The sequence below is a fragment of the Abramis brama genome (genome assembly GCF_963993115.1).
Source record: "Abramis brama genome assembly, chromosome: 19".
Lineage (NCBI taxonomy): Eukaryota > Metazoa > Chordata > Actinopteri > Cypriniformes > Leuciscidae > Abramis > Abramis brama.
In genome coordinates, this window is record NC_139981.1 from 9,377,769 (window position 1) to 9,403,062 (window position 25,294).

Sequence of the window (25,294 nt, forward strand, 5' to 3'; positions counted from 1 at the left end):
AGAGGCATTTCAGGTTGCCATGGCAACAATAGTGCGAAGCAGCGTTAGCAACACTTTTAGGCGGCGCCTAGCAACCGTATCCATGCATCCAAAGGCCAGGTTACAAGACGGCATGGGAAGGAAATTATTTGTGCAGGCTTTTGTTAGAGCTGTTGCCTTCTGCTTGATTTGCTTGACTACAGAATGTGCTAGAAATATAACAACAGATTATTTGCAGTTCCGTACGGATGCGTGTGCGGCTTTGGTATTAGCATGATGAGAAACTGATTATGAGTGAGTCTTGATGAGTCTGTGTGTGTGTATGTGTATCTGTTTCTATATGAAAACTTAATGCTCACACGCTCTTCACTGATTAGGGCTCGCTGTGCTGATTAGCAGTTGTCATGTCTGCTCTTTACAGAGTCATTACATCTGCCAGAGTGATTTCCTTCCACCCCATTCCTCATCTCATCATTCTGTGGTGTGGAAGAGTGGAGATGCATGGCTCCTGCTCGCCCCAGCCCCTTGCGGATGGTAATGGGTTATTTTTTTCTAGAACAGTCTTTCTAATGCCATGGGTAATAAAAAAATCTCAAATGCAACATATCGTGTTAGCATGCCAATGCTCAAATCGAGCATGCCTTCAGTGGCAAAAATAAAAAGTCTGAACTGAAGAACAAACCTGGCAAACAAACACACAGGGATGGTTGTGTTTTGTGATGGTGCAACTGAAGCCATTTTAAAATGAGCGAAGCTCAAAGATTTATGACTTGGGTTCAGCCGGTGATGTTGTTCCCCTTTATTTCTTATTTTGCTTATTTGGCAGGCAGCACTGGCAAAGCTTTAGTCTAAACTCATCCTCTTTCACCATCAGTCAGAGTGAAATATGTGGGGGAGATGAACCCCATCTTGGTAATCATTAGCCAACATCAATTTTCCACTGACGCTAATCCACAGGGTAAAGTCTTTAGAGTGTTTTGGGTGGAGCTTTTTCCCCTCAAAATCAGGACCTTGTGGAAATATTGATTACCTGTCATTTAGCAGATGCTTTTTATCTGAAGTGATTTACTGTACACTAACAGCAGTGTACAGCCTCCCTGGAGCTTTGTCTAGGAACAGAGTGGGTAAAATAAAATCTTGTTGAAATAACTGCTGATCTGGGTCTGTTCACACCGCGGCAGGGGTTCCCAAACCTTTTCGAGCTAAGACCCACCTAGAGAGTTATAATTAATCTCAAGACCCACCAAAAATGTTTTAGAATGAAATATGAAAGGGAAAATGTCATAAGGCTAATGGTAAACTATAAAAATGGGGATCCACAAAGACATGATTATGAGCTATACAGATAAAGAATATATTTTTTTGGTAACACTTTATTTTGATGGTCCCTTTTGAACGTGCTGTTGACTATAAGTAACTTTGCAACTATATATCAACTAACTTTCATTGGAGTATAAGTAGACTGTCTGCTTAATATCTGCAAACACTTTATTGTGATGGTCTTCCAACAGACACTCTACTGACTATAAGTAATTTTGCAACTACATGTCAACTTAATCGAACCCTAACCCTACCAGTCTACTAATACTTAACTAACACTCTAATGAGAGTTAGTAGACATGTGCAGCGTTACTTATAGTCAACAGAACGTGTTAAAGGGACCATCAAAATAAAGTGAAACAATTTTTTTTGCTTTTTTTGTGGCACATTATGCAAAAGCAGCAAAAAACGGCTTTAGTGAAGTGATTCATTGAAACTCGTTGAGTAGGTGAGTCAATTGTTCATTTAATAGCTGCTCTGACGGATTTGTTCATTCAATGAAGGATTTGTCAGACTAATTCAAACTTTTAACTCATGAGATTGTGAGTCATATGGAACGATTCATTAAAATAAGAGTCATCCTTTTGTGAATTGGACTGTGTGGCACTGTGGCTGATTCCGAAATCGCCCCTATACCCTCAAATACGGCACTATTTGAGGGGACAGCCATTTGTAGTGGTTTCCGAAACCATTGTGGATGTTATCAAGTGCACTCATTCTATCCCACATTGCACCGCAATAACGAGTGTACAACCGATCTTAACCGCTGTCCGAATTCGCTCACTCGTTTACATTCACATCATTCATGTCATGTGAACTGTATTAGTGGACTAAAGTAGGGAATTAGTGATGGAGGGTTTAGGGGGTGATTTTGGATTCAGACTGTGTTTTTGTTATCCGCTTGTTAAGAGGTGGCCACATACACTTTTCATTCCACAGTTTGACTTCCATTCATTTGCATGCAAATGAGGGAGACAGGAAATGCAAGCTCATCCAAATTTTGCTGCTTTCCAAAGTTCAATTTTGGTGAACTCTGCCCGGCAAATTTGTGACCAACAGAGGAATGACACATCACGTTGTGACCTCTTAGATAAAATTAAAAGAACACAAACTTTAGATCTGAAGGATTGCAGTGTTGCAGTAAACTGGAGTAGATTAAATATTTTAACATTTTGGATGAATTAAATGTTGAATTAGGTTTTTGCAGTGTCCGTAGAAATTTGCATGCTCAAATTGCTTAAATTGCGACACGTGTCACAATTTCCAGGTCCCAACGCTCTGTTAGATCTCAAAAGTAGTACTACTTAATTCAAGAATAATTAGTGTTGGTAGTAATATTTGATTTCATAGGTAATTCTCTTCTTTACTGATGTCCTGAAGTCCTTCTAATATGTTTGTCTCTTGGGTCGCAGACAGTTCCCCTGGTCCATCTTAAAGCAAGACTTTATGCATCAATTCCTGATCCTTTAATGTGTCCCTGAGGAAGACTCATTCACACTGAAAAGTGGTATTTTCACCTCAAACGCGTCCTGACAGAACACTGCAAGGTCAAGCACTCGCCACAGAACACTAGTCATATGATGATGATGCACACGCTGACACACTGATTTTGTTTCAATGAGTGAGTCATAGACGTGGACATAATTAGTTCAGGTATATTTAGATGCTTTTGATTGTGCAACAAAACAAGCTCACCTCGTAAGGACAAGCATACCTTCAGGGTACTTTAAGGTACTGGTAGTGTAGAGGTTATTGGTTCACCCTGCAGTTTCTTTAATACAGCTGGACCATTTTTGGCACCAAATACAAAAAGTAGTAACCTGAGGCACATTGCCTTGATGAAAAACTCTGTGCACTTTTGTGTAACACAATCAATCTAAAGCAGTTTAAGTGGAGGAAAGACTTTAAAATAGTAATCTGTTTGAATAGGCTAAATTTAATTCAGTGCAGAGCTTATATCAAATACAATTTTAAACCATCCGCCTTTCCTTTTTAAAATCGAGTTAAGATAGAGTCAGGAAGGAATATAGTTTAAATATAGCTTCAAGTTGCAATATACAAGGTCCAACGTAAACAGCAAGAAGTAGGTAATTAAATGCTTAGACGTAACAGAACTGACATCAAGATTTGGACTGAGGATTTTAAAGATGACACTACTAAAAACATTGTAGAACGTGACACAGAAGAGAAAATCGAACTAATACAGCCTAGGACTTTACGAATAAAATAAAAAAACCCACATAAAAACCCTTAGCAAGAAAAGAGAAAATGAGTCCTCAGTATTCAGTATAACAAATGAAAAATAATATGAATGCACTACAGATAATTACAGACAGGTGAGTGTCAGTTTCAACAACATTCCAATCAACCAATCATATTTAAGGGACAAGTTTACAGTTTATGTCAAGTTTAGGCTTACAACCAGGGTTAGGACCTTCTACATCAGTGTTATTCATCTATCATTTCCCTCAGATTTTAGTGATAACTTATGGGTAGGGTTTGGTTTAGGGGTAGAGATATGGTTAGGATAAAATTTTTGGACAGGAATGTCCAAATAGGTTGACCCAGGAACGCGTCTAACTCAGCAAAATCAGGACGTGCGAAAATTCGAAATACTCCTGCCTGACCAATTTAGATTAACTGTAGTAAGTAAAAATCAATAGAGCTTCAGCAGGCTTTGCTGCTTGTATACCTGAATCAAAGAGGTCAATAACACCATTCAACAGAATTCCCATTCATTTCAATAGCAGTTGTTTGCCTGGAAGTATGCAATTCAAAGTCTGCCATCCTTGCTCATGGGAACTTAGTTCTAGATACAGTTTTCTGTTTGTTTTTGTTTTTTTTACTGTGGAGCAGTAGGAAAATGACATCACAACAACACTGATTGGTTGATCTCACCACAAGTACATACATACACAATCACAAACCCTTCACTTGTGACTATCCAGAGCTACGACGTCAAATCCAGCAGACAGGGGCAAATATAAGTCCATTTCATGCTTTTAAGAGCCCTAAAAAGGTCACTGCCAACACATCTACCAAACTATAATTAGATATGTTTACTTGAAGAATTGTTCACATTCTAAAGAGCATTCATGCCAGATTTCAAGAACAATGATTAAGCGGTTTATGAGAATTTTTTGTATGTTTAGAAAACACAAACATTATAGAGACTAAATTTATGCTTCATGAGAAGCTGGTTATGAATGTGAAATTTCGAGTTCATAGCTCAAATTGACCAACAGCATTGAGCTTTAATATTTTACATTTTATATGCCTGTTGCTAAGCAACCACACTGTTAATCTATCCCATAATTTGGATGATTAGAAAATTTAGCAACAAAAATAGCCTGCATGCAAAATTGGGTGACTTTTCACCAAAAAGGGGTGAAGTTAATGAAAAAATGAATAAACACAAGAAGCACCAAAAGCAATAAGTCTAACAAGCTGTAGGTTCATATCTGTTTGGCAGGTTTTGTGCCACAGGGAACACTTGAGACAGAATAAGATCTGAAATGACAGTTACACTTATCAAGCTGTACGATTTATATTTATTTTCTTTGGAAAATATAACAAGATATTTAGAATGTAAAAACATTTGAGCAGCATTTGACAGAACATAAGAAAAGAAAAGAACATTTTCACACAGTTCCACAGACTTCCACGGAGTCACGAATACAGCCCCTGGAACCCACCATGTCGAGCGGCTTCTTGCATTTTAACATCATACAACAAAATGGCAGAAAACTCTCCGGTTCCCCCGGAGGTTCTGCTAAGAAGAGGATGTCCCAGGAGAACAGGAATTCTGAGCAAAACCAAACACTTCACAACACAGCACTGCCGAGGCTTTTTCCAGTAGATACTTTGCTTATTGGGGAAGACAACTTGAGTTTTTGCAGCGTTTTGAAAGGTAATTGTAATGTATCTGTAAATAGATATATTCATATATATAGAAATATACCATTCTTTCCCACAAATATGAAATATATACAACAACTTGAGCTTAATCACGTCTGCACTGTCCAAATAATGCTTTCCACATAAAAAGTATCGCAGAAGACGCGAATTATATGGTTTGGTGTTTTTCTTTTGCTTTCTTTTCATTGGGATACCACGTGTAAACTTTCATGATTTAATACATCCTTTGCAGCACATATATACCCAAAGACTCACAAAGTCCAACAGACACGCACACATAACCATGCAATCCGTGAAATCCTCGGCTATGTAAAAAGTTCAGATCATCTTCATGTTGACTCGTCTGGGCCCGCTTGTTTCTGTAAGTTCTGAGTTTGCACCTTTCCTCTTTCGTGGGACATATTGAATGTCCACACTTCCTCTGTGCTTCCCTTTGCCACGGCTCCATGCAAACAACAACAAGAAACAGAACAAAACGACGCCCAGGAAGCTGAGGCAGCCCATTGCTGTGGAGACTAGGATGGTGGTGATATCTAGCACTACTCTGATGGTGTACTCCTCTGTACCATTAATCAAGGAGCTGTTGTAGTCGGGGTCAAAAAGAAAGCTTCGGTTGGCATAAAGGGCTCTGTCCCTGATTCCCGAGCTTTTAACTGCGTGCATTACGGACAGAGTAGCATTGCCCGCTGGGTTCGATGCCACACACACATACATGCCGCTATCCTGAGGCTCTGCCATGCGGAACTCTAGTGAGCCATTGGTGTGGACCACCACTCTTCCCGTACTCTTTGTAGTGATGTGCCGCCTATGCGGTGTCAGCCATGACACAGAGGGAGGTGGAGCCCCATCCGCACTGCAATATAGCCAAGCTCTCTGCCCTTCTTCTGCCTGTGACGGGTAAGTTGCCATGGAGATGACCCTGGGTTTGGTGCAGATAACATAGCGAGAGATCTGAGGTTCTACCAGGTCCCTAAGAGGCTTCCCAGCCAAGGGGGTAGGAGCACTGCATTCAGGTTGAACATCCCCGTACAGCAAAGGTGGATTCTTCTCCAGGAGCCAGCGTAGACGACAGTCACACACTAATGGGTTCTGACCAATCAGAAGACTCTGCAGGGCTTCGGAAGCAGGGAAAACGCTCCTCTCAAGTGTGGAGAGACGGTTGTAACAGAGGTCAAGAATACGCAGCGAGGAGGCTCCTTGAAAGGCTTGAGGTTCCACACTGAGCAGGTTAGCCTGTCGCACACGTACAACTTCCAGTCGGTCCATTCCCCGCAACCACCCTGCTGGCAAGACCCGTATACGGCTGTAAGACAGGTTGAGATGTGTTAGATACAACAGATGCGTCACAACTGGCACGGACGTCAAGTTGGTGTGGGTAATGGACAGTGTGCTGAGATTCAGCCCCTGCAAAGTGGAGGTTGGAAACCCCTCTAACAAAGGCCAGCGGTCCACTTCCAGGTGTTTTAGTCGTGGCAGACCCTTAAAGGCGTGTGCCTGAAGCTCTGCGATGCCCAAGTCCCGCAACCGCAGGGTGTTCAGGCCATGCAGATGTGCGAGAGCATGTGTGGGCACTGTGCTCAGGTTGCAGTGCTGCAGCGTCAGAGAGCGCAGGGACGCCAGGCCACTGAACGCCCGTGGGGCAATAAACACTAGCTCATTATCACTCAGCTCTAGTACCCGCAGCCTCCGCTGGTCTTCAAAGCCGTAGTCCAGCAGAATAACAAGACGGTTTTGACTGACATCCAGCAGAGTGAGCTCGCTGAGGCCAGCCAGCGCCCCGCGCGGCAGCAGGGTCAGCTGGTTGCTGCGCAGCCGAAGCGAGCGTAGCCGCGGCTGAGTGCGAAAGCTGCCCGGTTCCACAGATGACAACAGGTTGTTGCTGAGATCCAGCTCCTCTAGCAGTAGCAGCGAGGAGAAGTTCTGTGGCGTCACAATGCGCAGCCGGTTTTTACTGAGGTCAAGTGCCCTTGTTTCTATAGGGATGCCCTCAGGCACCTGCACTAGCCGTCTGCGATGGCATGACACAGATCGCGTGGGCACAGAGCACTCACAGCGTGCAGGGCAGGCGTGGATGGGGCACTGAAACAGGAGGAGTGGCAGGAGGGAGAGCCCCAGAGCACAAGAGAACGGAGAGAACAGCATGGCCACCTACAGAGAGAAAACAGAGATAGAAAAAATGATATCAATAAGAGATATGGCTGCATGATTAGTCACTACAGGTGATTTAAACATCCACAAATATATTCTCTGAATTTCATTCTACGAATTGGGATATTCTACAAGAAATGTCAATTGTTTGACATTCTATGATGCAAATTACATTTTGGTATCTCAAGCTAAATTTCATATTTATTGGAATATGTTGGGATAAGGAATAGTTATGGAATAGTTTATTGCTTTAAAAAAGGATGGTAACAGCTGGCAGTGGTTCTCAAACATTTTGACATCCCCCCCAACTTGTAAAATAGGCTACTATGATAAATTTCTGCATGATAAAGCTGATTGTTTTTACACTTTTTGTATTCCTGGTTGAAAAACTCAGACCTAGTGACACAGTCCTTTAATTATACATAAATGAAGAAGAAAAAAATGCATATTTACTAATATAGAAAAATATAAATAAACTACAAGTAACTATTTTTTGTTCATGTTTATAAAAATATGTGACAAGTTGGCATCAGCTATTTATTGTAACTTTTGTACATGCAGTATATATACAGTATGAGGGACACAAATAAGCCAACATTTTGTAGAATGACCCTTATAATGCACATACATGCACGTCAGGTTCTTTGTTCCATCCCAATTTCCCAACACCTCTTCTGTGCAAGACCTCTCTTGATTCTAGCTGATAGGAGCCCTGTGGTGCATCGATCGCCTCTTTCTCTGTCTCTCAAACGCACGCACGCACACACACACACACACACACAACCTGCTTTCAGAAAGACATCTCCAAACATGCCATAACCATGGAAACCCCATGCTCCCTTGGTACAAGTCCTGCTTTGCCAATCGAAATCAATAATTGAGGAAAGCAAAAGGCAGGCATTCCACAGGTCTGTTAGATTTTGATCACAAATGTGTAATTTAAATCAGATACATATATCTGTTTATATGTTAAATTCACCAAATAATTTGGCCAGTTGATAGGAGAATAGCACCGTAAGACAAAGACCATATCAAATCAGATACAGGCAGACAAAAAAGGATATATTTTAATTGTATATTTTTATATAATTTAACCTGGGCATTTTTATACTAATCCATTGACTGCCTTTCCTTACCAACACGAATTGAGTTGAAATACACCCCTTATTTCAAACAATATGAAAATCAAACAGACAGTTAAAACCTCTAGCATAAGGATCACCAGCAGGGGAGCTTTTATATTTTATGAGCTATATCTATCTTGCACGAGAATGCTCCATTTAAACCTGCATTTAAACTGTAACCAATTAGTATTGTAATTAAAAATTAATGTTGTCCATCGAAGATCTTACAACCTCCTCTGACCATTCCTGACGCTCTGGTTATATATTTCAAAATGCTTCTCGATTGTTTTTTCAATCTTTTAAATGTACCCTCAGACATGATGCACACTGTTCCATAATACAAGATGATGTTTCTCATTACGAAAGAGACATGAGAGAAGTAATTGCTTTGAAAATATAACTATCAAAGAGCATTGTTTGGGAGAAGGTTACGTGCACACACTCTCAATTAATTATTAATAGTAAAGTCATAAAGGAATCTGTTTCCCTTTATTGCTCTAAAATGGCCCTGAAGAGAAATGGTCATAATTTTGGACATAAAAATGGGGCAGACAATTTTCAGTGAATGGCAAGCCACCGTGGAGCACTCTCATAACCGATATAGCTACAGATTGACCTGCATTCACTATATAAACCTGGTGCCCATTTCTCTCTAATGTATCATTTAGACATGTGGCTTCACTAAGTCAAATATAATCTGTTTTTACAGCATTTTTCTGTGTATACTTGTTTGTACAAATCACAATTTTGTATTTTAATTTTTGCTTTTAAGCTATAGATACATACAGGAATTTCGTTAAAATCACAAAGACAGAGTTCAAGGTGCAAATTCTCGGGCACTGGCCCAATTGACTCAAACCGAGCACAGGTCGTCTCATTCGAGCACTCGTATGATTAGTACGAGCAAGGCCAGGCTTTCCTTTCAAATCAATATCAATGCATGCCATGAAATCTGCCGCCACATTCACGCTGCCTTAAAAGGCGTGTGACTGCAAATGCCCTTGCTTGCACAAGAGAAGCATTTCTCAACCTTGGCGGCGCTCAGTTTCATTCACAACTCCATCAGGTTTGTCGCGACATAACACATCAAACGTTCTCCTGCCAGCGTGAGTGTCAGAATGAAGACAGAGGACACGTCTGGGTGGAACATCAGGGGGCAGCGCTAAGCCTGTGGTTCGTAATGGGGAGCAGCTCACTGACAGGAGAAGTTTATTAAGTTTTAATGAGTTAATAATTCAATTCATCCCAGCAGATCTGACGACAGTATCAGCAGCAGGGAAGAGCAGGAGCGTTGATGTAATTCTTGCTAAAGGTGTCTGGATTAGATGTGCATTTCTAAGGCGTTTATCAGTCTAAAGTTTATCTGTAAATCATTACAAAGAACTCTTTTTGGGAATGGAGATAAGCCATTACACACAGCGGGAAGCTGCTTTTGGTTGAACAAATGTACTCTTCTCAGTCTTTTACAAAAAAAATAAAAATATCTCACAGCCACAATCTGTCGCGCTCTCTACCACACACAGACACACGACAGCACAGCTTTACATCATTTGCACACAGGGCTTAAATTGAGATTTTAAAGATGGGGGAACCCTGGAATCTGCTTGTAATTTTAAAACCACAAGATACAAAAAAAGAGCATGAACCATGCATTCAATAAAACAGAAAGCAGTCTTGAAGCAAGGTTGGAGTGTATAAAGAAAAGTAAAGAAGGAATAATTGAATAATAACCTATATAAATAAAATAATGAATTATTATAATGCTCAATAAAAAAATAAATATATAAAATGACTGTTTCCTTCAGCTTTCTGAAAACTGGCTGGACATCATGATATTCACCACAGTTCTTTTTTTGTATAGCCATTATGTTTCTCTTCAGGTTTATACATCTAACAGTACTCTTATGATGCATAGAAGAAAAACATAGTGTAAATATTTATCAGATCTAATATTATATTTTGAGCTAGTGAATATGTTGTCTGCCAGGGTCCTCCAGGGATGCATAAATGTTAAAAGTTTGTTTTTGCAAGTAAACTTGCTCAATGCAATGCAGATGAAATGTGTTGAATGGACTGGAACATAAAAGAAATAGTCAAACTGACCATATGTATTTTTTCTTTTTTTGAATTAAAGATACCACAATGTCCAATTTAACAGATGCTTACCCTCCATACAGACAACAAACAGACATCACACTAGTAAAAATCCTTCATTTTTGTGAGCACATGCGAGTATCAAAAACCTTCTGTGTCCGCTTCTAGCGTATCAAAGCAAAGATCAGAGCGTTTCCTCAAACGTTGCAGGTGAGCTGTGGAAAACAATCCGGCCGTTCTCCTCATTGCTACATCGGTGTCTCTCTTTCACAGACAGAGATTGTGAAGCCTGCGGTTTCTCTTACTTTGAGGACATTCTGCAGATTAACTTGGTCTAATTTTAGTTTATCTAATTTTAGTCTCATCCATTTTTCATTGAGTGAAACCACCACAGCCACTGAGAGCGCAGTGTCCCATCTCCCACCGGGTGAATGTGCGTATAGGCTGTGTCTGAGCTATTTGAGACTGAAGGGAAAAAGGCTAAGTTTGTTGGAGAGTTTGTGAAGCATTGGAAGCATGCATATTTAGATATATCAGCATGTATACACGGTAGAGAATGTGTGCGTGCTGACCTTGATCCTTCAGGGTCTTTGGATCTCATGTTTAATTCAGCACTACAGCACGAGCTTGAACTACATGTGGTGATCATTTCATACAGAGGTGTCTAAATGTGGGTGCCACGGGCTGTGTTTGTTCCCTGCGTGTCGCTTTCAGGCAGTGTGCTGTAGTATCTCTATGATGCTCTGATCCAGCCCAGTGGAGCTCTATTGACTCCAGCTATTGATCTCTGCGTTATTACACATTCGCTTCTTCACACGTCTCTCACATTGCACAAGACTGAAACCCCGTGTAGCTCTGCACCCATGGCAACCGAGCTGTCAATCAAGTCCTTATCTCTGAATGTTTCACATCCCTAGAGCTCAGGTGAGAATTCACTGAATACTTTAATAATACCCAAATGATTTTGCTGGAGTGCGCAGCTTCACTCATTTGAGTTTCTGTGCTGGATGACCCTTTCCCTACGGAATACTATATTCGTTGGAATAAATGAGCACGTTTACGCGTGTGTTTGTGTGCGTCTGAGGCTGTCTCATTGGCAGGGCTGATGCTATTTGTTTATGTTTAATGGACATTCAGTACACAATCAGTAGAGTGTCAGGGCTCAGCTGCTGATGCCTTAATTCAGGGGGCATTTGTCAAGCCTGTCAGTATTTGTTCTTCTAATGACAGGACTTTTAAGATGCTAAGAAGGTTAAATTACAAGCACACAAATCTTTATACACAAAGCTCATTCATATAGCTCAATATTTACTCTATATTTGCAATTTTGAGATAAATGACCCTGGCCACATGGTCAGTTAGCAGAAGTGTTAACTTCCCCTTGTATATATGAAGACTTCAGATGCAAAAGCCTCTAAGTCCGTCTAAAGATTTTGTTTAATATTAACATTTTTATCAGGCTCCTATGTATAGGTTTCTACCCAAGTACTGGCATTTCTGAATGGGCTGAGGCTGGGATTTAGTGAGTATGTGCGGAGAGCAATCACTCAATATTATTATCTCATTTTTTACAGAGGTGGCTTTTGGAGGCTTTTGCATTAGAGGTCTTCATATATATATTCATTCTCTCTCTCTCTCTCTCTCTCTCTCTCTCTCTCTCTCATTGTCTTAACCACAATTTACTGGTCAGGACATTAGCATAATTAAAGCAAATGCACTACTCATAAAGCCATTGAGGTCTCAGAAAAACATCAAAGTTTTTGGCAGAATATAGGAAGTTTGAGTCAGAGTGGTTAAGCAGAGATGCGTTGAGTGATGAATCACAAACACGATATATATATATATATATATATATATATATACACACACACACACATACTAATTCAATTATTACAACTAATTAAATGATTAAACTATTATTACAACAAGTATTACAATGAATAGATTGTATTATTATATCCTGTATTAACAAATGGCTATTGATCAGCCTGCTCTCAAGATATTCATAAAACCCTGGTCAACAAATTCTTAAAAGTAAATATAGCATGAAGTCTTGAAATTAATATCAAACAGAAATAAAAAAAATGCTTTTTAAAAATACATTTGCATAATACAAATCATAAAGTCCTGTTCCCACCAACACGAATCTTTGGCACAAAAATTGTCAGATTTTCACATGCAATTACTTAACAGTTTGCAATCTCTAAACTATCAGAAAATAAAAATAAAATGTAAATCTTGAGAGAATCTCAAAATGCCTTCAGAGGGAACAGATAATATGTAAGGGAAGAGAAAATACTAGTTGAAGAAACAATAGAAAAATAGAAATAATCCAAAGATAAAAGAACAGGAGCTGGTGAAAAAGGGGTAAGAAGAGGTAGTTTGGAAAGAGGAACCTGTTGCAACGCATGAGAGGAAAAACGACGAGGCAAAGAAATCAGGCATACTGATTCATCTCTCCACCTGTGTGCCTGGGTAATAACATTAATGTGTGTGCAGTCACGTTTATTTGGCCAACAGGTTTCCTCCTCCCTTTGGCATTTGTCTGTGTGTGTGTGCGCTCATCACCGGCATACTGTGTAGTAGGAGCATCATTTATGCTTTCTTGTTGATTTCTTCTCTGCATACACAATTTTCTGCATGTACACAATCACACACACACACGCAAAAGAAAGGGATGCGAGAGACGGAGAAAGGCGAGATTTGATGAGCCGACTGCCTCCAGACATTGCTTCTGCAATGCTAATTAACCCTGCAGGCAAAATCCACCACCAAGACTCTAACCCTTACCACCATTAACACACACCCTCCCACACACACAAGACATCAATGCTAATCATGTATGAAAGTTTACTTAGCTGCTGCGGAGTTATTTCCTTTTGCATTTATTTTCTTTTATAATTATATAAAAATTCAAAATAAAGGTGATCTAATCACTTAATAATGAAGCTTGATTAATTATTTTCAAACACAGCTAGAATTTACATTTCATGCAGAAAATGTGTTGTACTTGCCCATGCATGCAAAAGTCACTGCCATTATAGCAGGGTGTTCTAGGTGTTTGCTTACTGCCCCTAGTCAAAAGAGCCCATCCCTAATGCCCGGTACAGATTGTACAATTTACTGTTTACAGATTGTACAGTCTACTGACTAGCCAATGAAAATGGCTAGTCATTTTCAAAATTGGCATGCCAAGTTCACCTATTTTCCATAGCCAGGACAGCATCCATAGTCTCCTCTTTCGCTTCCTCCTTTTTTTCCACAATTGCCGGTGCCAATAGCCTCGTGGGTAGTGCCGACATGTAGCTCAGTTGCGCTTCGGATGTCCTAAGTTCGAGTCCCGGCTCGTGTACCTTTCCCGATCCCAAATTTGTGGGATTTGTTCATGGGATTTTTCACAAAAATCATAAATCATACTAATTTACAGCTCACCTCTCCACAACAAGTCGCACAGTAAGCGGTATTATTCTTATCCATAGCACAAATCAATTTTTTAGAACTTTAGGAGTTAGGCAAGTATAAGCAACAGGGTTGTACAAATTGTGAATTTGATTTGGATTGGCCACACCCCACAGGAAGTTAAATTAGAATTTGAAGTGGAATTTCATAAATTCTCAGAGAAAATCCACCATGGTACCAAAATTGGTAATATAAATAAATAATTATATATAAATTAAGTACAGATTTCTAGAGGGGACAAATTTCAAACAATGCTGTCAAGCCAAGTTTTGTATTGACATACTTTTCTTATGTAAATCTTGAATAGAGAAACTCAAAACGCCCTCAGAGGGAGCAAATATTATGTAAGGGAAAGGAAAATAGCTAAAGAGAAAATTCTGTATTTCAAGAGTTGGTGAGAAGAATAAGAGGTCATTTAGAAAGAGTGGTTATTCAAAATTGTGAATTTGAATTGATTTGGCCATACCCCACAGGAAGATGAATTGGAATTTGAACTAGAAGTACAGGAAATTTACTGAATTACAATTCAGTTAAATTCAAAGTTGTTGTTTTGTTTTTTTACACCATGGTCCAAAAATTTGTAATAATAATAAGTACATATAATTTAAGAAAATATTTATAAAGGGGACTTTTTAAACTTTCAAACAATGCAAAACTTTTTTTTATTTTTTTTATTACACTTATTGGGGGTATATTTTCTTTGTATTTCAGTTCTTTACTATTCTACTTCCTTCCGTTCTAATGCAATGTTCGAATCCTATATGCAATTTCAATTTAAATCTAATTCAGGGACTAAAGTGGCATTTTAAAAAATCATTAGCAAGTACTTCTAATTTGCAGGAGTTGATAATATCTTTGGGTCATGGCAACCACAAAACATTTTCTTAATGAGGATTTTGGTGTTCACCCTCATCAGGACACTTTCCTCTTGGTGGCGAGTCTATCCTTGCTTGCCATTTCCAGGGAATTGAATCAGCTGCTCTAAAAAGCAGTACTCTTGAGAACAGTCTGTTTCTGATTCCATAAAGTGCATTACCATTATGAGTCCAGACCAGCTCTGGCATGAAATCCTGGAACTCAGGTGGATAATGATACTGCAACAACCACTGCCACCAACAAAAAAACATAATCTGATTTGCAGACTAGTGGATTAAACTAACACATCTTCCCCTAAAATATCATTGCATCACCCTAGTCATTTTTCTAAATAATCATAGCATACTTAATAGTAGGCAATGGTCAAGCATTTTAATTTAAAATAAGTGAAGTGAAACACTAAGTGAAATTACTTTGGCAATGCGTGTGTAAGTTTCACAGCAATTTGACGGAACTGCCAAAAGCTCACAAAATCTCACATACACACACGGACTGACACAAACACACATCCATCCACATGCATATTTAGCTTGTTGCCTGATATATGGTAATTAATGCACATAATGCAGATTACTGAGATAGTTATCGGGCTTAAGCTCTTTGAGAACTGTTTGTCCCCAATCAAGCTAACAAGTGAGCTGGAGCAAATATATGACCTCATTCTCCCGTTCAGCATTGCGCTAAACAATAGTCAAAAGAAACAAATATATTAACAAAAACTGCGAGAACTACCCCAGTAATTGGTGGCACTGAGGGTGTGAACTGCATGCAGATGTAAGGTTGAACCACAGAGACCCTTGTTACAGTACATTCAGGCACAAATCCGATGGAACTGGCCACTCCTGAATATGAACAAAAAATCCTTTCCTTTAGAAATATTGAAGAATGGAACTATTCAAAGACCAGTTATTCAAAGATGACTCATAGCATTAACGGGGGGAATACATTTAGTAAAAAAAATTTTTTTTTAAAAAGTCTGCTAGTGTACGGCCTCTCTAGAGGACGCTCAGGAAGCTCCTGGAGGCCATCAGGGCCGGTGGAGTTGAAGGAGAGCAATCGGCACTTTGAAAGAAAGCCTAATTAAAAAGCAAAAACACTTGCTTAGTCAGACAGGATTTAGAGCAGGAACTTTTTTTTCTTCATGTCATACTTCTGACAGTATAAAGAAACTTTAATTGTGAATATTAGTTGGCTTAGCACTTAAACATAAAAGTTCTTTATTGGCATCGATGGTTCCTTTAACATTCATGCAACCTTTCCATTCCACAAAAGGTTCTTTATAGCGGAAAAGGGTTCTGAAGATTTTTAGAATGTTCTTCACACTAAGGGGGAAAAAAGTGTTCTTTTAAGAACTGTTGACTGAAAGGTTCTTTGGGGAAATGGTTCTTATATGGCATTGGTGCTAAAACACCCATTAGACACCTATATTTTTAAGAGTGTATGTGAGCTGCGGTGGCTTCTGGAATATTTCATAAAACTATTGTCATAGCAAAAAAGGCATACAGTGTTCATCATATCATATGCAGTGCTAATATTTAGGTCAGAGGGCCCTGTGCTGTAATATTAGAAGAAACTCAAATCAGCCCAACATAAAATAAATCCTTTAGCTTAATATATAATCCCTTCCAGCTTCAAGAATTCTGTAATTGTTCCAATCCAAATACATTCCAGGTTTTGCCATTTTCCCCTGTTCAAGAGAATCCCCAATAGTGGAAACCAGGGGGTATGAGCATGTAAAATTAAATACATTAAAAATGGCTAAAAAATCGGATAAACAAAAGTAACATTTACCACTTATTTTATTTCCATATTTGAAAATGTAGTCATGTTTTTCTTTTCATTTTCAAAATTGCATTTTTAATCATAGTTTTTCCAATGATATTTAACAACCTACAATATTTTTTTTATGCTGACTGTTAATTGTCTATGAACACTGTAAGTGATGAACTCTTGCTGACATGCAATTGCATTATGCTTGTACTGAACTGATCTTGGAGTGAGATAGATCACAGACTTTGTAACTTAGAGGGGGGAAAAATGACTAAAAGTGCTCCAGGTAAAATCATACACTTCTCTGATCCCTTCTTCTTGTTCTAGGCATCTCCTGCATATGGCCTCTAGTATACACTGCAGATTGTTAACACTAGTGGTGTCTAATTTGTAACCCTGTTGGCATCCCTCAAAATTCCATAATGAAGCCAGCTAAACTGTCAGACTTATTAGGCTTGGCTCTGGAGAAACAGACTTGTGATTTACAAATCCCCTGGGGAAGTAAGGTTTACATCACTTGCCACTAGTTCTCAATTACTTCAGTATCACAGTACATTCCTGAGGCTGAGCTATCTTTCACTACAGAGAGAAGTGCCCACCATTCTGCATCTAAAAACATCACTACTCTTAGTTAGCTGCTTGTTTCTACCGTATATGGCTATTTACTTATTTTAACCATTTCACAACAACATTCACAATCTTGTCCTGACTGAACCTGCCAAGACTACGGGGAAGTTAAGATTCAGTTAAAATGGTGAAAGACGTATAAAACAAAACAGTAAATGGAGACCACGCCCCCTATTAGCCCATGCAAACATTAAAAAAATAGTAACGTAAAACATGCCAAAGTATATGTCCGATTCATTGTAATAAATAAATAAAATAAGAAAGAGCAAGGAAAATAAATATACTTATTATTTACTAAGTAAATCTGGATCAAACTCTTTTCTTCAGACAGCACTATATTTTTAGGCACTTTCTTGTTACCACTTTTTAAATTGCCACTCTGTCTTTATTCCTGATTCATTCCTGCTGAAGAGCGTTTTTAACAATAGAATATACTGTATGCACATTCCAATAAGTCACTTTGGCAGTTGTAAGACAAGGTGTACAAAAAGTATACAAGAAAAAATTATTAATGTTAATGCCAATGCATTTCTGCATGCCTCTGAAAGCATTTGAAATAGTAGTAGAATGTTATGCGTTCAGTGTTTGCATTTACATTTAAAACAACTTGATTTAATTCACTGAGCAGTCATTTAAATACCATTCAGTTCTTGCAGCACTTGTGAAATTATATGAAAGTAGTCTGGAGGCTTTCCTGAAATATGGTAGGACTAATCTGGGTAAACCTTTTTGCTGTGCAAAAAAAAAAAAAAAAAAGACAATTTTATTTTATGGTTCAGTTGGAAAAAAAGCAGGAAAAAGGTGTCAGCAAAAAAAACAGTATGCATATATTGTCAATACAGACCTGTTGGTGCATCTTACAATGAGAGTAAAGCAGAGATTAAACCTATTAAACACTGTGAAATTTGTGCTATGTTTGTTACATAATAATTACATGGTATGAAAATGCCACATTACAGAGCATTCCCTTAGTGCCTAATTATATATAGAGGTGGAAAAGAATTTCTGAATGTAAAGAATTGTAGTTTTTCTGGAAGGTGATACACACGATGCTGTGATTTAATCAGGTCGAACACAAAGGATTAAACATAAGAAGGTGTTAGTTAGGGTGTAGACAGCAACACTTTATAATGATTTTAGGGTTAATAACACTTGCCTTCCTGATATGAAATATATGAAGAAGTCTTGAGTCTTTAGGTTAAAGCCGTGTTACAAACTTTCTCTCGAAACACATCCATTCACACTCTCAAAACCATTATGCACTCAGACATTCAGTCACACCTACACACTCATCTCATTTATAGATGACACCAAGTTCAAAAAGTCACATACACAAATGTTCATTTAAAAAGGAATCAGATTATCCGATGTCCTCTATATCTCTCCTAACAGAAGCTCACCTCGCAATACACCTAAATAGCCTTGTATCAACTTGCCAGGTCCATTTCCTCAATCCTTTTTTCCTCCTTCCTTCGGCCCCTAATGGATGTGAAAACGCAACTGCATATCCTGGAGATATGCTGAGTTTATATTTTGTCTTAACAAGGTTTAAAGCAAATAATAGTGCTCTCGCCACATGTGACGACACACTTTGATAAAATGAAAATGCAAATGGGTGAATCACACCCTGACAAGTTACTTACTTATTCAGTCAGTCAAAGCTCTGCGTGTCTCTCTCGAAGGCAGGTTTTCTTTATTGTGTCTGACAGCCCCAAAACTGTCCTTCTCCACCCCCTGAAATCCACACTTTTTGCTCTTTACCAAAGAACAGCATTCATCACTGTCCAGAGTCCTTCTAGTCTATCAGCGCGTGAGATAAGAACCGTTGAAAGCCATGGGAGAGAGAATCGCCGTGGCTGCCGTCTGCCGAAGGAGCTCCGCTAAGACCGTGCGCATTAAAGACACCTGACCGTCACAGACAAAGTGAACTAGTGACACACTTCCATGCACCGTGCTGATGAAATATCGCAGTGATGTCTCCCTCTCTCCTGTGTCTCTCTTTCTTTTCCCACCTCTCTACTAAAGCGCAGCAGGAGCGGGCTGTGGAAATTCACACCAGCGCTTGCTGAAACCCCTGGCAGAATACATCACCACTTTCCCTTTATGAGTCACAATGCACACACACACCTCTGATCCGTTCCTACCTGCCACACACAGAGTGTCTCAAACGAACACGCACTTTTAATCGGTTTCTTTTACCTTTACCTCCATGCACTGGCAGTTTAAATAGTCTTAACTATCACAAACACACACACCTCACGACATGGGTACGGCTTACGTGTTCAACGCGTGCGTCTGGTTACCTGTGGCTGCTGTTCTAGATGCCATAAGGATCAATGTCCCTGTGATCAGCGTCTGAGTGATCAGCTAAGGGGAAGAGGGAACAGCCAGCACTCTGTCTCCACGACAACGCCCGGCAGATGCCACACCTCCAGTTCAGGCTCCTCAAGAACAATAAGCGTTTATCGCCACCCTCCCTCCCTCTCTCTCTCTCTCTCTCTCTCTTCTTCCTTTTCCCATCCGCCGCTTCCCGCTGTAAAGCCGCGCTCAGTCAGAGAGAGTGACGCGCTTGTGTGTGACGTCTTCCCAAAAGCAAGGATTCTGTATGTGTGTCTGTTAGACTTGAGTTCCACAAGGGGATTAGGCACTTTTCATCTTCATGACGCACACTAGAAAGAGTGAGAGAGAGGGCGAAAGAGACCGGAGATGGAGAGACAGAGGATGGGGTCGTCATGGAGATATTCGCCCATGAAGGCAATGTAGGGTGAATGACATGAGATAGAGATAGAAAGAAGCAGGGGCATTAGTAAAGCCCTACGACACAACCGCATGGCACTTTTGATTCAGTTTCGCATAAAAGAAAAGAACTAACTAGCCGAAAAGGCACTGGTGCTGATTTGCATGCACATATTCTCGCTTTCTCCTCTTGAGCTTTACTCGTGTAACCAGCTAGCCCTCGGGGAGGCCCTTCTACCGCTCTATCGTGCGTCTGACTTAATGCTCCAGCCTTCAGATTAAAATAGCTGCAGCCAAATGCCTTAAACTCACCGCCTTTTCTAAAATTACAAAGCACTCGCCTTGTCCAGCAAAGTGAGCTTCAATTCGAAACCCTACGGAGTGGACAAAGTGAAGGCAGATTCCCTTATGGTACTTTAGGTAACACAAAATGCCATGTCTAATTCCTATTAACATGGTGTAGATGACAATCTGCCATTGGGGAGTATGACAGGCTCTTCATTCTACATACTAAACAAAGGATGCTACAGCCTGTAATTGTGCACAATGTAGTGGGTGTTATGATTAAGCCACTCCCCATCAGGTTTAAGCCTCGCTAACATGAAAATAATTGACTGAGAAGGGGTTGTCGGCCATACAGATGAACCCTTGATGTATATGATCTGATAGTAACGAGTTAGTCAACGGTATCTGGGGCGTCAATGTATGCAGCATGTGCTCTGTCGAATGCCAAATGTGGTTTCAAAGGTGCAGCTGTAATTGTGGAGCTCTATCATCTGATTCTGTCATGCGAATCTGATATCAAAGAGATGAAAGCTTACTGTGATTGCACATTCCAGGAGCTGGAATCCCACACATGCAAAGCTGGATACACCCGGAGACAATTACTGTGAAGATTGGGCAAGCCAGGCTTTTTACTACATTACAGTAATAGTAAGAGTCAAAGACAAGTGTATTCTGTTTGGTGAGAGGAAAAGTGTGAACTTTATTACTTTTATTTGTCTGAAAGTATGTTCGCTTCCGACTTGTGTAATAATAAATACATTCACACTGAAGATTAATACAGAGTCACTCCTCTTTTGACTGCTCAATCTTGTTCTGTACACCCTGAATTTATTTATGAGAGGGACAACTGCATTCTACACTTAAATTTACTTACAGGTAATTACAGGTAGTGGTAACCAATTTTATATGAGTCCTAAAAAAAGTGTACAAAACAGAACTGAAGAACTAGTTGTTAATGCAGTAATGCTTCTCTCTCTTTAGGAAACTGACAGCCTGTCGATGTGGGTCTTCTTTCACCGTGAGCAGTGCTGGCAAATTACAGAGACTGAGGTACGTGTCTTGACTCATTCGCAAATTTTGACATCCACACCTGTCTCTCTTTGCCAGCTCTGTGGTCTAAGGGTGATCCATTACTGTCCAAAGAGAGCATGCTGTTTTAAAAAAAGGAGCTGAATGAAATGAAAAACTTTTGAGATGATGAAATACCTCTGGTTGCTAATATTACTTTGGTCAAAAATAGCCAGGCTAATCTGCTAACATCCATGTTTATTGTTAACAGCCATGAGACAATTCAGGAGTGACTCCTGTTGTCCGATCACACTTGGAATAAAAATGTAGGGGATTTAGGCCTGTTCACACCAAGGACGATAACTATAATGATAACTAAACAGTTTTAATAATTTTAATTCTATGAGAATAGGAAGTCCACACCACAGCTACAACAGTAAAAACACAGAGGAACAAAACTGTTGAAATCACTTGAAAAGCAGTTTTTCCAGCTGATGAACGATAAAGCCAGTCTGATCCACACAACTTTAAATAGCTCAAGCATTTAAATCTTCAGACAACAACTGCAGCGCATGCTTATAATAAACAGAACATTAGCATTTTGGTTGGATGCTAATATAGACAGTTAAGCTATCATTCTTGGTATGAACGGGCCTATTCTCCTGTATTTTAATAGCCTACTTGTAACTACTAAAAGTAAAACTTAAAAAAAAAAGCTATTTTTCGTTATGAAAAAGAAGAGCATTGGTGGGACTTTCTGCTAGAGCATTTACAGACAGTAAGGTAGTGTTTAGGAAACCTATTAGAAAACAATAATAAAATTTGTTTTTACAGTTCCAGTTTGTTTTAGTGGCGTGCAGAAATGACATCAGTTCTGATTCACCATCACTTGCTAAAATAGACAGAGATGACTGAATGACTGACTTTATGCACTTAACCAGAGACAATTTATTAACTAACAACATTTGAATAGACAATTGTTTTACTTCTTTATGAATTAAAAATGAAAATTTCTGAAGTAAACAAATGTAAAAACAAGCAATTCAATTATGCAGGAGACGCTTAGATGTTTCTTTGCATGTTTGATCATTCCAGGCGTCTTTGTTTGAAAGCATCAATAGAGACGCAGAGATGCGACGGCGCAATATGACACGAAATAAAGGAGCCTGGGAGTGAGATGCATTCATTAACGTCTCTTCACGCGCCTGCCGTGCAAAAGAAGAACCTAGTAAGAATCGTGCAGCGCTGTGTGTCAGAGTTTAAGTGTGAACAGAAGAACACACTTCCTCAACTCTCACACACACACTCCATAGCCGTTGACTGGCCAGTCGGTTGCTATGGGAAACCATCAGAGCATATCAGAACGAGCCCTCTAGGGACTCCTGCCACGAGCAATCCTATCCATTGAAACACACTTAACAGCGTGTGTGACTGTGACAGAGTACCGTTTCCGAGATGCGGACAATTCGGTTTCTCACCCGTTGCCTCATAAAAGAAATAGAACCTCATCTGTCAGAGGTCTAATAACAGCCAGGAAAACATTTAGGGGTCATGCTGCGCCCGGATATCGAGCGAGACATTTTAGAAAATTGAATAATTATTGGGCAGTACAAATATAAATCTAAAGAACAAGGCAAATGGATACAAATCTGTACATGAATCAACCTTCAGTAAGACCCCCGGACTGTGATGATTTATGTAGCATTTTGTAAATAGCGAGCATTCATACCCGAGCATGGCATTGTGAATTCAGGAAGTAGTTTAACATTCATTTTACCCCAAGCAAATGTGCGATTATATTTCAACAGAAACGTACGATTCCTCAAACAAACAGAAAAGTCATGTGAACTTGAGAGCAGTGGCAGTGATCTGTACAGGCACGAGCTCTTCAGTCAGTGAGGGGGTGACTGACTATAATTGTCAGAGACAAAGTGAAGGTTGAGTCTCCATCTTGTGGCCATTAATCATAATATTCACAGATCTGTATCCCACAATCTTCCCTCCCAAACACTCTTCAAGTATATTACTTTCAAATTTAGGTTATTGGCAGGTGAAAATACTGCACAGGAAAGTGCATATTGTGTAAGGGACAATTATCTAAGCATGTAGGCTAACTGAGGATAGCCTGCTAAACCGAAGCAGTTTAATTTTGCACGATTATGTTTCTAATTACAAACAAATGTGTTCTTTTCAGTATGACAGTCTGACTAAAAAACATCAACTTGAATTTTAGTTTCTCTAAACCTAGTGTGTGTGTCTGTGCTACAGTTCAAAAGTATTTTTTTTTTAATGATTTTGAAAAGTCCCTTATGCTCACCAAGGTTGCATGTATTTGGTCAAAAATACAGTAGGCCTAAACAGTAATATTTCACTATTTCAACAGGTTTTAAAATGTTATTTCTTGTGAACACTGATAGATAGATAGATAGATAGATAGAGAGAGAGAGAGAGAGAGAGAGAGAGAGAGAGAGAGACTAAAGAATTGGGACATGCCTCTTAATTATTGAACATGAGTCACCAACGCTATCGGCTGTGCTGATTCCATGGCTGAAAAGTTCCAAACTCCCACCGGCTCAAAAACTACAACAGGAGCTTCATGGAATGGGTTTCCATGGCCGAGCAGCTGCACACAAGCCTCACATCACTGGACTCTGGAGAAGTGGAAACATGTTCTGTGGAGTGATGAATCACTCTTCTCAGTTTGGCAGTCTGATGTCCGAGTCTGGGTTTGGCACAATGCAAGGTCCATAAAGAACTGGAATGGAGATTGCAAGCCAGACCTTCTCATCCAACATCAGTGCCTGACCTCACAAATTCTCTACTGGATGAATGGGCAAAAAATCCCACAGAAACACTCCAAAATCTTGTGGAAAGCCTTCACAGAAGAGTGGAAGCTATTATAGCTGCAAGGGGGGCACACACACAGATTTCACAGGAAGAATATATATATATATATAAAATCAATCTAAAACTATTTTAAAAAGCCATTTTAAATGTACTAGTAAAGGCCACAATGTATAATATGGCCTAATATATACATTTTATATATATATTGATTATAATATATTGAAAATTAAATATTTAGAGTTATATACATTTATAAATAAAATATCTCCCTACATACATATTGTATACTTACATCACAGCCATCCACTGTTAATATACTGAAAATGTTTGGCAAAAAAACCCAAGCCACATGCCAGAATTGCTGTAACAATGAAAATGCTTTCATGCTCTCTGATAGCTAGAGGCAAGAACAAACAAGTAATAAGACATGACTTGGCCTAAGAGCATCCTGTCTAGTGAATAACCATTTATACTATGGTATTCAGAGGTTGGATATGGTTTAATGTCAAAGACATATGCCTGGTGGCTCTTTTCCTTTTCAGAGCGGTTGTATAATACCCTCAATGCCCATTTTAGTCTCATCGCAGTTCAGAGGTCTGACTGTTATTAGCTTTTCCTTCATACGAGTCCTCTATTTTCAAAGACCCGACTTTCATCTCAGAGTATGTATCTATGCACACTTAAGTATTCAGACTACATGAAAAACAGACATCTAAATTAAGATTTCAACACTGCATAGCTCCATCTGCTTGAGAGCGGTAATTGGTGAACAAACTGCGTGCTCCTCATTAGAGTTTTGTGAGGGTCACTAAGACTGATTCAAGGGTCTCTCATTAGAGATGCTAGAGGTGTGAAGTGAGGAAGCTCAAACAGCACATCAGACTGTCATCTCATTATCCTGCTGGCCAGTACCACATAAACATCCAGAAGACATCAAAATGATACTAAAAACTATTGACATCTGCAGCTTTATTAGTGACCCTGAGTCGCAGCCATTAAACCAGAATACTCTTTTAACGCTATCACAAAATGAGTTTTGTAGTTGTCAAGTTTGATTTTGTCTGGGCCCCTCCCACGTTGTTTGTTTGACTATTAAAGCATCT

At 39.4% G+C, this 25,294-nt stretch overlaps 1 protein-coding gene across 3 annotated transcripts; it reads right to left on the bottom strand.

Annotated features, from left to right (window-relative positions):
• Window positions 1-4,827: 4,827 nt before the first annotated feature.
• On the bottom strand, window positions 4,828-19,751 carry lingo2b (leucine rich repeat and Ig domain containing 2b). Of its 3 annotated transcripts, none has more exons than XM_084092786.1 (2): window positions 19,619-19,751; window positions 4,828-7,365 (listed from the first exon to the last, which is right to left on the bottom strand). In XM_084092786.1, exon 2 carries the CDS (start codon window positions 7,357-7,359, stop codon window positions 5,536-5,538), a length of 1,824 nt encoding a protein of 607 aa, XP_083948912.1. In that variant the 5' UTR covers window positions 7,360-7,365; window positions 19,619-19,751; the 3' UTR covers window positions 4,828-5,535. The 3 variants fall into 3 exon arrangements, with proteins under 3 accessions (XP_083948912.1, XP_083948914.1, XP_083948913.1); XM_084092788.1 differs by lacking the exon at window positions 19,619-19,751 and adding an exon at window positions 18,959-19,468; XM_084092787.1 differs by lacking the exon at window positions 19,619-19,751 and adding an exon at window positions 7,994-8,452.
• Window positions 19,752-25,294: the final 5,543 nt, after the last annotated feature.